At 39.8% G+C, this 14,521-nt stretch overlaps 1 protein-coding gene across 4 annotated transcripts in view; it reads right to left on the bottom strand.

The window, feature by feature from the left end:
• The window catches only part of NSD1 (nuclear receptor binding SET domain protein 1), a 57,832-nt gene that overhangs the window by 28,978 nt on the left and 14,333 nt on the right, over positions 1-14,521 (bottom strand). For 3 of the 4 annotated variants that reach the window (XM_063447304.1, XM_063447303.1, XM_063447307.1), the window contains exons 3-8: positions 9,413-9,548; positions 8,657-8,832; positions 4,905-7,137; positions 2,860-2,984; positions 1,815-2,049; positions 558-664 (exon numbers count right to left, since the gene is read on the bottom strand). In XM_063447304.1, the coding sequence (XP_063303374.1) occupies positions 558-664; positions 1,815-2,049; positions 2,860-2,984; positions 4,905-7,137; positions 8,657-8,832; positions 9,413-9,548 (3,012 nt within the window). The remainder of the gene's footprint in view (positions 1-557; positions 665-1,814; positions 2,050-2,859; positions 2,985-4,904; positions 7,138-8,656; positions 8,833-9,412; positions 9,549-14,521) is intronic. The other variant, XM_063447306.1, reaches the window with a different exon arrangement.

The following is a 14,521-nucleotide window of genomic DNA, read 5'->3' as shown; positions in this document are numbered from 1 at the left end:
GAAGTGACAGGCTTTAAACACCAGACAAACCCACCAACCAGCACTCTAAGCCGATCACTGCCAGCCAAGGCTTTGAATAAACAATACGGAAGTGAATGTTTGCATTATTGGGATGGTATGCAAGAGGCTGGGCTTTAAATCCAGGCAAATCAGGTTTTTATCTTGTCAAATTGACCAAATGGTTTCACAGGAACTATGCTGCATCATAATCACAATTATAATTATGATAGACTGTTGCATGCACTGCAAAGATCCCAAAGAACAAGTCTACTTTTATCATTCTGTAAATTAATATGCAGACCCGGTCATATTACTTTCCTAAGAAAAAAAGAAAAGAAAAATATATATATATATTCAATTATTAACCCCTTAAGAACACATGACATATGTGACATGTCATGATTCCCTTTTATTCCAGAAGTTTGGTCCTTAAGGGGTTAAAGCAGGGGTTAATTTGGTTTTATTTAAATGAGGACACATAAAACCACTTACAGTTCTTCATAGATTACTACTTCCACTATTGCCCCTTATAAAAAAAAAAAAAAATAAATTATTACCTTAGCTACTGGTGGCAAGGATTCCTCCTCATCAAAACCAAGTTGAGATTCAAGGTCATCAAACTCACAAACTCTTGGAATAAGTTTGCTTTTACGTCTATTTCCACCTGATATTTTACAGAGAACGTATGATGATCAGATTACATGTTGTATTTTCAAGCAAATAAATTAAGGCATTCGAGCATTATCAAATTAAAAAGTGTGCTGTACGTAATGACAGTTTGCTTTTCTGAATGATGATCTGCACATTGAAAGTTCAATTCCTCATGCAGTAAGTGAGGATGTTGTACATCAAGGACAGAGTCTAAAGGAAGCACCATTTAGAGGATTTTAATTTATCAGCCACTAGAAGTGTGTTGATCCCCTGTAATATAAAACTTGCAGTATCTCTAAAAACTGCAATGTTTTACACTGCACAAGCAAAATACCAAAAAGCACTGCACACGAACCACTTCATTGAGATAAAGAGGTCTGGGTGCCTACAGTGCCCCTTCAAACACAGATATATACTAGAGTGCCTTGCAGACTGCAATGCCGGCGCAATAACGATTATAAGTTACAAAATAACATACTATTAAATAAAGATTGTAATTTAGCATGTTTTTACATTCATTTTGGAACAATGCAAAAGTATATATAAAAACAAACTATTTTAGGATAACCCTAAACGGTTTTCAAGCTCCTATATTAGCAAGACACGATAGGGCAAAGATAATCATTCTTTCTAATTTCAACGATCAAAATCATTTAAACATGAATGCTGCCATCGGTGGGTAACTGCTGATCCTAACAGCTTGGGTCATTAATCTAACAATGTGTGTACAAAGCAGCAGTAAATATTTGTCTAAATTAGTGCAAATAAAATGCCAAGTTATTTTTCTAAATGCTTTTAACAAATTTGCACAATATCAAGGTAAACATTTCTCATCACCCTTTTCTCCTAGAATCTTATCTAAGGACACTCACCGAAACAGTAAAGCCTCCTGCACGTGGCCATTTTAAAATATAGGGGGTATACACAATATAAATTATGAAGCAATAGCAAATCTAAATTGCGGATCCTAAATAGTGATTTTAACACTATACAGTCAGGAATATGATTGCATTCCTGACCCTATAGTGTTCCTTTAAGTTCGGAACACCAATATGTCTGCACTTCATGCAAAAAAAAAAAAAAAAAACTTTAATAACTAAAAACTCTGCTACATAAAATTGAAGTATGCTGCTAGAACAATAACACAAAATAATGACGTGTACCTGGTTTGGGCTCTGGAGATTCTTCTGTTACATTATTTGACTCGGATTTACCCAAATTAGTACTGGAGGGAGGATTATTCTTCACATCAGACGGATCATTGGCTGCTGGTTTCTGAGAGGTAATTTTACCTGAACATGGTTCAGACAGTACCACAGATGAAGATGAAGCAATAGCCCCGTCCTCATACTCAAATTGTTGATCTGTCTTTGCTTTTTTCTGCTCACAGACATCAGACTGATTGAAGAAAAAGAAAAAAAAAAGTGTGAGGGGAACAATCGCTACTATGAGCCGGGGGCTCTGTTCGTGCGTTTATTTGTTTTTATGCCTTTTCAAAATAGACCGACCGCACAGCCTAAACTCATGGAACGGTTTCTGGAGAGGAGCCTTGTGTGTGGTTGGTCAAATGGGACTTTCATAAAATTTGAAAACCCCTGAACTGATCTGGGTGATTTTTGGATATGTTGGTCACCCAGATCAAGGCTATCAGGGGATGTGACTTATGGGGGATTCTATGTGTTTTAGGGTGCTTTCCAAGTTTTGGGGAAAATATGTTTTTACTGCCTGGATATAATTGAGTTATTAAGTTAGCTGACTCCATTTTCTCACAGCAGAGAGGAGGAGATTGTCTGTTTGCATTGGGAGTGTTCATCTTTGTCACTGCAATATTATTGGCTGTAAGCTTTGTGTCCCTGTCCCCCACAAGGTCCATATGGAAGTGCACCTTGCATGGGGACTTGCATAAAAGCCAGTGTGGCACCATTAAAATTCATTCCTGTTGTAACCTCATGAAGTCTAGGCTCATGTTTGGGTAACGGTCTACGTGCTGGGGAGAAACTACTTGGAAGCTGCATTCGTCTGAAACTATTCGTATCTACACCCGAACTGCAGCTATAATCACTCTGGCTCAGCAGTTCGGGAGGAATAGGCGAACAGGGTATCTACTATACCAATGTTCGTAACAACTTGTTTCTATACTTTCTGTTCCTCCCAAGAGAGTTTTGCTATCAGTCTAGCTGTATAGGAGGGCACCTGAACCCAGCACACCTGCAGAGAGTCACCCATCTGCTTGCGAGGTCGTTTTCTGGGGCCTCTGGATTTCACACGATCATTGGCATGCTTCCCAAATCTCTGCCTTGGCTTCCTTCGGCATTTCTTGCCCAAATTTGTTCCTAAGAAAGAAGAGCAAAAATGCACGATTGCACCGTGAATTCTACTAATAAAACAAGTTAACTGTCAAAACAGTTTGCAAAGCCATAGGATAAACAATCCTAATTAATTTCCCAAGACATTCCATAAAGAGAATTCTATAAATGAGTCTGGGCAAAAATAATCAAATGATTTATTATTCAGAATAGCAGGGTAGAGTAGTTATAGGGGAGTTCACTTGGAAATATAGATTTTCTTTATTTTGTAACACATTAAATAAATATAATAGCAAGAGCAGTAAGTGAAAGAAAATAAACAAAACACACACGTAATCTTGATTTACAGATAAAGGAGCACAGACATGTTACAAGCATCACAGACATTTACCCAAAATTAACAATGCATAACATACAATGCACTAATCTACAACGCTTTATTAGTGTGTATGTGATGGATAGGCAAGTACAAATAGTTCATGTACAAAAGCATTCCAATATTTATTCACTAAACAATTAAAAAAACTAATTGCAAAAACTTATGCAAATCGAACAAATTAGGAAAAAGGCTCCAAACAGCTATAGTGACAGCTTGACTTGGGATCCCACTAGACAAGAGAAAACCAACACTGGGTAAAACAGTGCTATATCAACCTAAACCGGGAAATAACAGCACCTGAGACACCAACTACAGTTTTACTACTGTACTCTTAACATTAAAGCACAATATTTTTTTTATGTGGATTTCAATTTGAAATGCAGCTACCAGTATAAAAAGGAGGAAAGAATAAATGAGAAGCAACATCCTAAAAATCACCTCCTTAAAAGAGCACTAAAGACACCCAGACTGTTTCATCTCAAGAGCTCTGGGTGCAGCGACCATTTAGTTCTGCATGCTGCTAGACTCAGGAAAAACAAGCAGTCTGCTGACATGTGATAGCCTGATCCAATCACAGAGCTTAACCATAGGATTGGCTGAGACTGACAAGGTGGCAGATCAGGGGCAGAGCCAGCATGATTCAAACACAGCCCTGGGCAATCAGCATCCAGCATTACAAATAATTCCAGTATTTCCTGGGCCCACTTTACTTACCCCAAATTCTGTAAATAAAGAGTAAGCTTGCTTGTAATCTAAAAGGGAGATATTCCCTAGGGGCAGGTCTGCTCTGCCCACAAAAGATCATCAGCACTAATGAACACCTGGCCAATCCAATGTTTCTCAGAGAGACACAAGGTGTATGCTCAGCAACTAAAATTGTATGCCCCGTTTTTGGGATGTATTTCAATAAACATGTAGACAACACTGTGCATACCACAGGGAGCATGCAGCAGCATGACAGTTTGAAATGACATGACACTATGGGATTTATTCACTGGTAAATTGCAATATGGCGACCAAACCATAATGAGAATCTCAGTTCAGCACAGTTAAGAGACTGTTCTTTCTTTACTTTGTTGCTACATTCATTTTTTATATATATCTATCTATCTAGGTTTGACTAGGGCAGGGATAGGCAACCTTTGGCTCTGCAGATGTTTTGGACTACACCTCCCATGATGCTTTGCCAGCATTATGTGTGTAAGAGCATTATGGGGGATGTAGTCCACAACATCTGTAGAGCCGAAGGTTGCCTACCCCTGGACTAGGGCTATATAAATGGCAGAGAATAGAGCAGTGAGAGTGCAGGAACATTATCAAAACACCAAACAGCCTCATTAAATGGTTTGGGTGCCTTTAGTATCCCTTTAATTTTGCCTCTAATTTTTTTCCTTAGTTTGAGTGCCAATTCTGGAGGATATTAATAAAATGCTCGTGACATTCACACATACATTAAAACATGAAATGCATACTTTTCTCATCCCTCACAAGATGCCCACAATTATTCTTTTTTTTTTTTTTTTAGGGGGGCAGGGGGAAACAAGGTGCGAATAATAACAAATTCTTACCTCTCCTTGGAGGCTTTGCCTGCACTGCTGAGCATTCAGTTTCTGGAGGTGTCACATTGATCTCCCCTTGTTCAGACACTTCCACTCCCTGAGCAGAGGTGTTAAATTTAGCCACTTGACAGACTTTGCTAGATGAACTATTTAAGCTATTTTCTGGTTCTTGTTGATTAAATTTTTTCCAACGCTTTTTGGGTGCAACACAATTCATATCTTCTGATTCATCCCACACAGACAACTCATTGCTTAATTCTGATTCTTGCACACAATCTTCATTGTAGCTTGCAAGCATGTCACTGCTACTGTGCTGCTGAAACAGTGCTTTGCGCGCCTCAGGTGACTCAGCAGGTGAGTATGCAACAGTATCACATGATGGATTCCCTAAATGATCTTTTATTAGTTTGTCTTCATGAGGCGGTGGACTAACATCCACCGGCTTCCTGTTTATGCACCCTGGAGAAATCACAGTGCCCTTATGTGGAGAAGAAAGGCTCTCACTAGTATTTACGTTTTCTGTCTCTGAAATTCGCCTCTTCTGTAAAATGCTGGGTTTTACAAATTTTGTGCTCTTACGAGTAGGTGTTTGAGTTTCATCTTTTAGGTCAGCATTATTAGGAATATTGGTTTCTTTTGAAACGTTTGTGGAGCAATTGGACTTTTGTGTTCCCATCTGACAGAAGGAAACTTCATTCTTAATGGCACTGACATGGTAATCTTCTTCATTTTCAGATGTCTGCAGACCACCACTAGAGGGTGAATGCTTGCTGGTAGCATTTGGTGTGCATTCAGAGGAGTCTTCGTGTGTTGGGCTACTGAACGATGATGTACTTTGGCCTGTCATCAGGTGATTTTCCTTTGTCTTCGTATCATGCATGTCTTTCAACATCATCAATAAACTGCTGAATTTATAATCTGGTGCCATTTTTATTCTACTCTGTTCTGGAGGAGATTGAAACTGATCGGACACGTCTGAAGACTTGCTTTCGTTTTTTTTCTTACTGGATGCCCTACTAGTAAGTTCTTTGAGTCCACAAATAACATTTTTTACTGCAGATGATTCCATCTCTCTAGACTTACGGGGCTTTTCATGTGCATTATTTAACAATTTCTTTTTTTCAATTTTACTGGGAAGTAGCTTTGGAGACCTATGAATGGTTTTGGAATCAATAACGCAGTTTTTGAATTTATGACTTTCAGAAGAATGTTCACTCTTTATAGAAGCTTTGTCTTCAATGTGCAATGAAATGGTCTCATTATCTACATATTTTTGACCAGGGCTAGAAGCATTTTGAAGCTTGCCACATGAACCGGATAGGGAGAAACTTTGTTCTTCTGAACTGCGTTCATTACATAGTGCATTGTCACTACTATGTACACTTGAAATGTCTCTAATGTTGCTATCGGAACAAAGTACATCCTCACTAGGCAATGCCACATCTTTGCTGCTACCTTGAGAAGTTGCTTCAGATTTAGCACGTCTCTTGCTAGAGCTTAAGGGACGGGATTTGGTGAGATTTCTTGACCGTTTCTTTTTCTTACATACACTCATAGATACATTTCCTTGAGAACTGCCACATTGTTTTCTAGGCTTTTTTGGAAGCCTTTCTTTAACAAAGGACAAAACAGACTTTAAAGGACCAGTTTGAGAATCCATCTGCTCATTATCACATTGAGTTTTTCTCTGCTCTAAAGTCACATGATAATCCTCATCACCAGCATTTTTGTCCCATTCTTCAGAAGAAAGACTGGAAAGCAAATCTGCAATAGGTGTGCTGTGGGATGACTCCTTATTAATGCCAAAAGGCTCATTCAGTTCTTCACTTATGGCATCATGTTCCCTCTGGGATGGTGCCATTGCAGTGTTGACATCCTTTATTTCATTGCTCCAAAATTCAGGAGAGACAGAGCCCCGAGATACAACTTCGTCGTCTGAAACACGAACACTCTTAGACGTACGTTTTTTACTTGGCCTAGAATGCTTGCTTGCCTTTTTACTCACAGATTTTAATTTAGTAAAAGATGGCAGATCAGAGTTATGCAGAGAATTCACACAACCATTCAAGACACTGCTTGCTGTTCCATTGGATTCCTTCACACCATATTTTGAATGTTGGTTTATTTGGACTTCATTCTGTCCAAAGTTTCCACACTGAGCAGATCTCCAACAGCCCTTGGAAATATATTCTTGGGCACGAGCTATACCTGTCTGCCAGAGTGGTAACAGCTTTGAAGGTACCTATTAAAAATGAAAAAAAGGAGAAGGAACATGGAAGTAAAAATGGTGCAAAATCAGGTTGACAAAGGTTATTTTTGCTACACTAACATTTCTTTTATATTTTTACATTGGATCTTAAAAAGGACACTATAGTCACCAAAACAACTATAGCTTAATCAAACAGTTTTTGTGTATGGGTCATGCCTCTGATGCTTCACACTGCTCAATTCACAACTATGTAGAAGGTAAATAACTTTTGTTTCTATTTATGCAGCCCTAGCCACACCTCCCCTCGGCTGTGACTGACACAGCCTGCATGAAAACAGAATGGTTTCATTTTCAAACATGTGTAAGTAGGTTTTTAGCTCCTATTCTGCATGGTGATCTTTAATTACATACAGGAGGCATTTGTAACGTCTAACAAGCTATTAACAGAGCAAGAGATAAGAAATTCAAATTAAAGGACCACTCTAGTGCCAGGAAAGCATACTCGTTTTCCTGGCACTAGAGTGCCCTGAGGGTGCCCCCACCCTCAGGGACCCACTCCCGCCCGGCTCTGGAAAGGGGTAAAAACTTACCTTTTTCCAGCGCTGGGCGGGGAGCTCTCCTCCTCCTCTCCGCCTCCGATCCTCCCTGGCGGCTGAATGCGCACGCGCGGCAAGAGCTGCGCGCGCATTCAGCCGGTCACATAGGAAAGCATTCATAATGCTTTCCTATGGACGCTTGCGTGCTCTCACTGTGATTTTCACAGTGAGAATCACGCAAGCGCCTCTAGCGGCTGTCAGTGAGACAGCCACTAGAGGATTAGGGGGAAGGCTTAACTAATTGATAAACATAGCAGTTTCTCTGAAACTGCTATGTTTATAAAACAATTAGTTAACCCTAGCTGGACCTGGCACCCAGACCACTTCATTAAGCTGAAGTGGTCTGGGTGCCTAGAGTGGTCCTTTAAACATAATTTGCAATAAAGGAAGTCTAAACATTAGAGGACTCTTAACAGGAAGTGTTTAAGAAAGCTGTGCAAGCCACATGCCGGCATGTGAGAGTAGTGCTGAGTTAGTGCTGAGTAAACAAAGTGATTTAACTCTTAAATGGCAGATCATTTAAGAATGAGACTGCATGGGCATGATCTATGCACCAAAACTGCTTCATCAAGCTAAAGTTGTTTTGGTGACTACTGTGTCCCTTTAAAGGGGCAACATAACACTATTACACCATCGCTCGGGATTGAGAAGTAATCTGACACTCTATTACATATCCACAACCAAGTTCTCTTTATTTGTATGAAAGAATTACTAAGCATGGAGCATGAATTATCACACACTCTCGGTAATTCTCACACAGAAAGCAATGTGACCAGGATTTGGATCAGCTCCTTTATCTTTCATGTCAACATCACTGGAGGAAAGTCATCTGCAAGAGTACTGCATTCATATGTAGATTCTCCTATGATTTTTTTGAATGCATTACCTTTAAATAAACCCCAATAAAAATTAAATTGGGAGCTAGTTCTTATTTCAAATTGATGGCATTTACTTGCCTCTTTTTTGACAGGCCTTTCCCTTTGTTTTTGAGGTCGACGCAAGTCTGGCAATTCTGCAAACTGTTGTACACCTATAAACTGCACAACGGCTCTTGCAGGCACCCATATCTTTTCTGTTAGTTCCCCCAAAGTCTCCACGTAATACTGTCGAGGAGCCTTCTTGCCACTTGCATCTGGTAAGTGTAGAGAGGGAAAAAAAAAAAAAAAAAGTTCATTTCAAATACATTACTGGTAAATGCATTATTGGATAACTATTTACAGTGCTGTCATCAGTGTAGAATCTGAATAAAAAAAAATAAACACTAATAGAGAAACATGATGCTCAGATTGAATATGACATGAGCAGTTCAATTTGCTGGTATCCTTTTTAACATTCCTTTATATACAAGTATGATGCAGGGTTCTATTCCCAGTTCGATACAGTGCTGATACTGTTAACTGAGCGGGACATTCGGTTGTGATATAGCATCTTTACATGCTGGTTTGTTATGAATGAATTAGCTAGTCAGTGGTCCACAGGGGGGTTAAAAAAGCAACAACATTTTCTTTGAGGTAAGTGCTTGTCTGATATATATACCCCTGTCAACTGTTTGTTGATGACATGACATGATGACATGACATGATTTAATTTGAGGGAAAAAATAAATAAAAATACTTAAAAGAATGGAAATTGGAGAGCATATTAAAGGTAAATATGGTCCATGGCCTACCTGTAATGTAATGCAATAGCAACATTATACTGCTTCCGCTTACCATTTTTGGGGGGCTGCCCTTCCTGAACCGGACTGGCACAGATCCTGCATGGCCACCATGGACGACGGTTGAATTTGGCCCAGACAACATCTCCTTCCTCATGCCTTACTGGAGGAGTTTTCTTTTTCCGTTTCTGCTGCAGAGAAAGAGAGCAAATGAGCATTCTACAGAGCACCACCTTTTACGCAGACATCCTCTAGAGGGAGGTGATGAGTAGGTTAAACAAGGACACAGGAAGAAGGATAACAAAATAAAAACACTCACTGCACAAAGAGTAAAAATATGACAGCAGAATGCTCGTTAAATGTTCTCAGGACGCCAGTTTTAAACAAGGATTGCAATGTAATGCATTCATATAAGTAAAATATATCTTTTTTTTTTTTGTTAAACATATCATAGCGTACCATGGCTTCATGAAATCTGCAATGGGAAGCACCTATTATTACCCAACCACAGATCATGCAAGTAGTCGAGAGTGATTGTGAATTCAGAAATCCTGACATTGTGTGCAAGCTGCAGGCATCTCAAAAACATACACAGATTTAAATATTCAAAATGCACATATTCTTTGGCCATCTAAGTGGCGTTTCTGACCAAAGATAACCACCCTAAGTTCAATTTACTTTAATCAAAGAACATTCAAAATGCATTCAGTGGGTGTCTATATAGACATTACACAAGGAGAAAAAATAACTGATCAATTTCTAACATGCAGTAGTGCTGTAACCTTGTAAAGAGGGTCTGTAGCTTATACCATTAAGTAAGGTTTGAGTCTAGCTAACATTTCTGAATCATAAGCAGACCTCCATATCAACAACTAGACAACTATAGGAGTGTAATACATAGGAATACCATTGCTAAATAATGTGTGAAATGAATGCATGTGTTATTCTTATTGATATCACTAAATTTACAAAAAAACAAACAAAACTAAAAACACAAACTGTTGAAGGATTCTGATGGCAAAAATAATAAATCTATTGTTCTCGTCATCATGTTCTCTTTATCTTTTCTTATATATTGAAGTGAAAACATAGCGGACTGGACAGTTTTGCCAATTCACCTACTCTGACCATAAATTTGAAACAATTCACACTTAAGCACGGTATACATTTTCTCCAAATGCATTATTTGCTGCCAAAAGATCAGGAAGGTATTGTACATGCTAAACTTTGCAAATGCTAGTTAAATGTGACATGTTTACAAATTGAATATAAGGGTGTCATATGGATGCTGACAAACTAATAAGTGCTACATGCGTGGAATGGGGGTGCTGTATATTTTGTCATAAGAGTATTGTCAGGGGAAGGCGGCACAAGCTTCAACTTTTTGTGCTGGCTCTTAGAAAAAGACTTAAAGGAACACTATAGTCACCTGAACAACTACAGCTTATTGTAGTGGTTCTGGTGTCTATAGCCTGTCACTGCAGGCATTTGATGTAAACACTGCCTAGGGACACCTCCAGTGGCAGTCACTCACACTGCCACTAGAGGTGCATCCTGGGTTGTGCAGCACTGACATTCAGCGTCTCCATGCTCTTCATGATGCGCATGCCCTATATCGTTGGTTGGGGCCAGTCCTGACCTGACCCATGCGCCGCTGGCAAAAGGTGAGTAAATCATCTTTTTAACCTGAGGTAAAGGGAGGGGGGGGGGGGGGGGGGAGGCTGGGGACCTAAACAGCTATTTAGTCCTATAGTGTCAGGTATACACATTGTATTCCAGACACTATAGTCTTCCTTTAATTTGTCAAGGACCTAGGTTATAGATCAACAAAACCTAGATAGGCAGAAAACAAAAAAAGTACAACATGCTTTGACAGCCCTTACAGTAAGCTTATAATACAACAATAATAAAAAGTTGCATCAGTTTGGAATAATTAAAATTCAGTTTGTCATAATAGACATCTTAGCAAGATCCCATTAGACTTAGTGGCTGACTTTGCCATGGTTTCTATGAAAATGGTAATAATGTCAACTATTAACGGGACACTATAGTCACCATAACAACAACAGCTCTGTGTATTTGTTCTGGTTGTGTATAATTTTTCCCTGCAGACCTTTTGCACTAAACACTGTCTTTCCAGAGAAAATGCAGTGGTTACATTACAGCCTAGGGCAGCGCTGGCGAATCTATGGCATGCGTGCCACAGCTGGCATGCACAGCCCTCTCTGTGGGCACGCAGTCATGTATTCACCGTCAGGCTAGCAAGGCATTGTCCTGGCGGACCCAAGAGCTGGCCGGCTGACCACCTTTGGGCACCACCCGATGCAGACGGCAGTTTGATTTGCGGTCGAGCAGCGAGGGAGTGCTGTAGTCTGAGCTCTTACTGCTCAGCTCCCTCGCGTGCCACTTAGTGATGCCGGGAGCCAGACTGACGTGCCGCCTACTCTGCCAGACTGACTCGCCGCCTACTCTGCCAGTTCGCCCCCTGCCTGCCTGTCCAACAGCCCCACTGGACACCAGGTAAGGAATCCACTCCAGTTCTCCCACGGAGGCTGGGTGGAGTTAAATAAAAAAAATAATAGTAATTTGTGAGTGTTGGGGGAAATGTCCGCTATGTTTTCACTTCAATATATAAGAAAAGATAAAAAGAACATGATGACGAGAACAATAGATTTATGCTCTCCACCCATAGCTACAACAGCACATGGATGTGGTTGCTATGGAAACGCCATAGCCGGCGCTTTTACCTAGATAGTATAGGAACACAGTGATGTGACATCATGCCACTCTGAAGCTAGCGCGCCGACGTCACAGAGGATGTTTGCCCTGCTCGGGGAAGCACCCACTAGGAGAGCAAATCAAAAAGAAACCAGGAGGAGCAGAGGACGGCCCAGACGGGGGTGTTACACAAAGAGCAACACTAAGGAAGCGGCACTGGAAGGGAGTAAAGGTGAGCAAGTCAATATATTTTACATTGAATACACAATGTATAATTGTGATATATGGTGTGTTCACAGCGATTTAAGTCAAGTGATTTTTTTCACAACAGGCTTCCTGAAAAGCATAACGTAGATGGCATTAGCAGGCATGCTGACATCTTCTAAGGCAGAGACAGCAAATGCTGCAGAGGAGAATCCCTGCGTTGATAACAAGGTTACAAATAATCTCTTTTAACCCCTTAAGGACCAAACTTCTGGAATAAAAGGGAATCATAACATGTCACACATGTCATGTGTCCTTAAGGGGTTAAAACACTTTTTTTTAACTAAAGGGAGGTGGACAGAAGGGAACCTATAGTTCTGAAAAAAATTAATGTTATTATCGTGGCTATAGGGCCTTTTTGACCAAGTGAGCTATTTTTTAATAAATCACCTCTAGGATGAACTCTGAAAACAGCTTGCTTTATAAAAAAAAAACAAAAAAACTGTTATCTGATACAGCTGTTAGAATGCTATTTATTTCACCAAAAACATTTAAAAAAAAAACAAAAACAAAAACAAAATGACTATGCCTTGACGTTATATGAAGTATATCTACATATGACCTATAACTACATGAAGTTATATGCCTAGTGAAATAAAGCAGGATACCACAGAGGCTATGATGTATCTCAGTGACAGATGGCTGACTGGAAGAACTAAGTCCCACAAGGTAACAGTCATGAGATGGTGGCATTGTGGTGATATTTTACCTGAATTTATTTGGTTTGATTTCATTGCCTAAAAAGAAATAATTTAAAAATAAATGTAAATTTAAAAAAAAAAAAAAAAAAAGGAAACTACTACTTAAAGGGGCACCCTAGTATAAATATGACACCTCAACTCACTTTAAAAGTGCATGATTTACTATTTAGTTAGCTTTATTTTATTTGTTTTAATATAGTTTTTTTTTCTAAATACTGTATAAAATTAGATCTATAGACAAGCAGCTTCTTCTATCCAGTCACCCTGAAGCCACTACTCCTCCATAACGTGTTGTCATCCTCAGGTGACCAGCATATGACTGCCAATTGGTGTATGTGTTCGACCAGCTGAAGTGCAGGCCATAATTACGAATGGCTCTGCCCTGCCCCACCTCCTTGGCTGAGATCATCAGAATTGGCAATCTCTGCCAATCCAATGCTTTCCTATGGAAAAGGAGGCAAGGCAGGGGGTGGAGCCAAACACTGTCCTAGCCAATCAGCATCACCTCATAGAGATGCACCTATATGGTGAAAGTTCAGCATCTCCATGCAGAGTGTATGCAGTACTGACCCAGGGAGCACCTCTAGTGGTCATCTAAGTGACTGCCACTGTAGGTGTCCCTAAGTACCAATGTAAACATTGCCTTTTCTATGAAAAGGCAGAGTTAACTGCAAAATACCTGCAGGGACAGGCTATACTAACCAGAACAACTACATTAAGCCACTGTTGTCCAGGTGACTATAGTGTCCCTTTAACTATATAGGGCTCGGTAGGCAAACATGAATTCCTAACACTATAGCCCTGGAGTGGCTGTTTAGGCTCTCCTCAGATTGCAGTAAAAAGGTACGTTTACTCACTTTTTCTTCCTCAACGTATTGTCTTGCCACGGATAAACCTGTGTTTATGGCAGAGATCAAATGCTGATCTCAGCCAATCCAATGTTTTCCATAAGAAAACATTGGGAAGCTATTGCGCATGCTTGGAAACACACTGCGCCAATCAGCATCTATTCTTACAGATGCTTTGAATCAATGCATCTCTATGGAGAGCATTTAGACTTCTCCATGCAAAGCGTGGAAAAGCTAAACATAGGTGCTGCACACAGTGCAGCACGGACATAGGAAGCACCTCTAGTGGACATCTTAGTAACTGCACCTATAGGTGTTACTAGCAAGCAATGTGAACACTGACTTTTTTCCTGAAAAGGCAGCTTTAACAATGAAAGGCATGCAGGGATAAGCTATAGACACCAGAACCACTACATTAAGCTGTAGTGGTTCTTGTGACTATAGTGTCCCTTTAATACCCACTGTAGCACACTGGCCCATATGTTGGTGTTATATAAATAAAAATATGTTGTTTTTAGTCTTTACAGACATTGCTATTGCAGTAATAGATTAATATTTTTTTTTCCTACATCAATAAAGTGTTTTCTAAGAATTCCTTTTTAATGCAAATTAAAGTCATTCCAGCTTTTCATT

The sequence above is a fragment of the Pelobates fuscus genome, chromosome 3 (genome assembly GCF_036172605.1).
Source record: "Pelobates fuscus isolate aPelFus1 chromosome 3, aPelFus1.pri, whole genome shotgun sequence".
NCBI classification, from domain to species: domain Eukaryota; kingdom Metazoa; phylum Chordata; class Amphibia; order Anura; family Pelobatidae; genus Pelobates; species Pelobates fuscus.
Note: the sequence above shows the minus strand (reverse complement) of the source record. Positions and strands in the feature narration are given on the sequence as shown.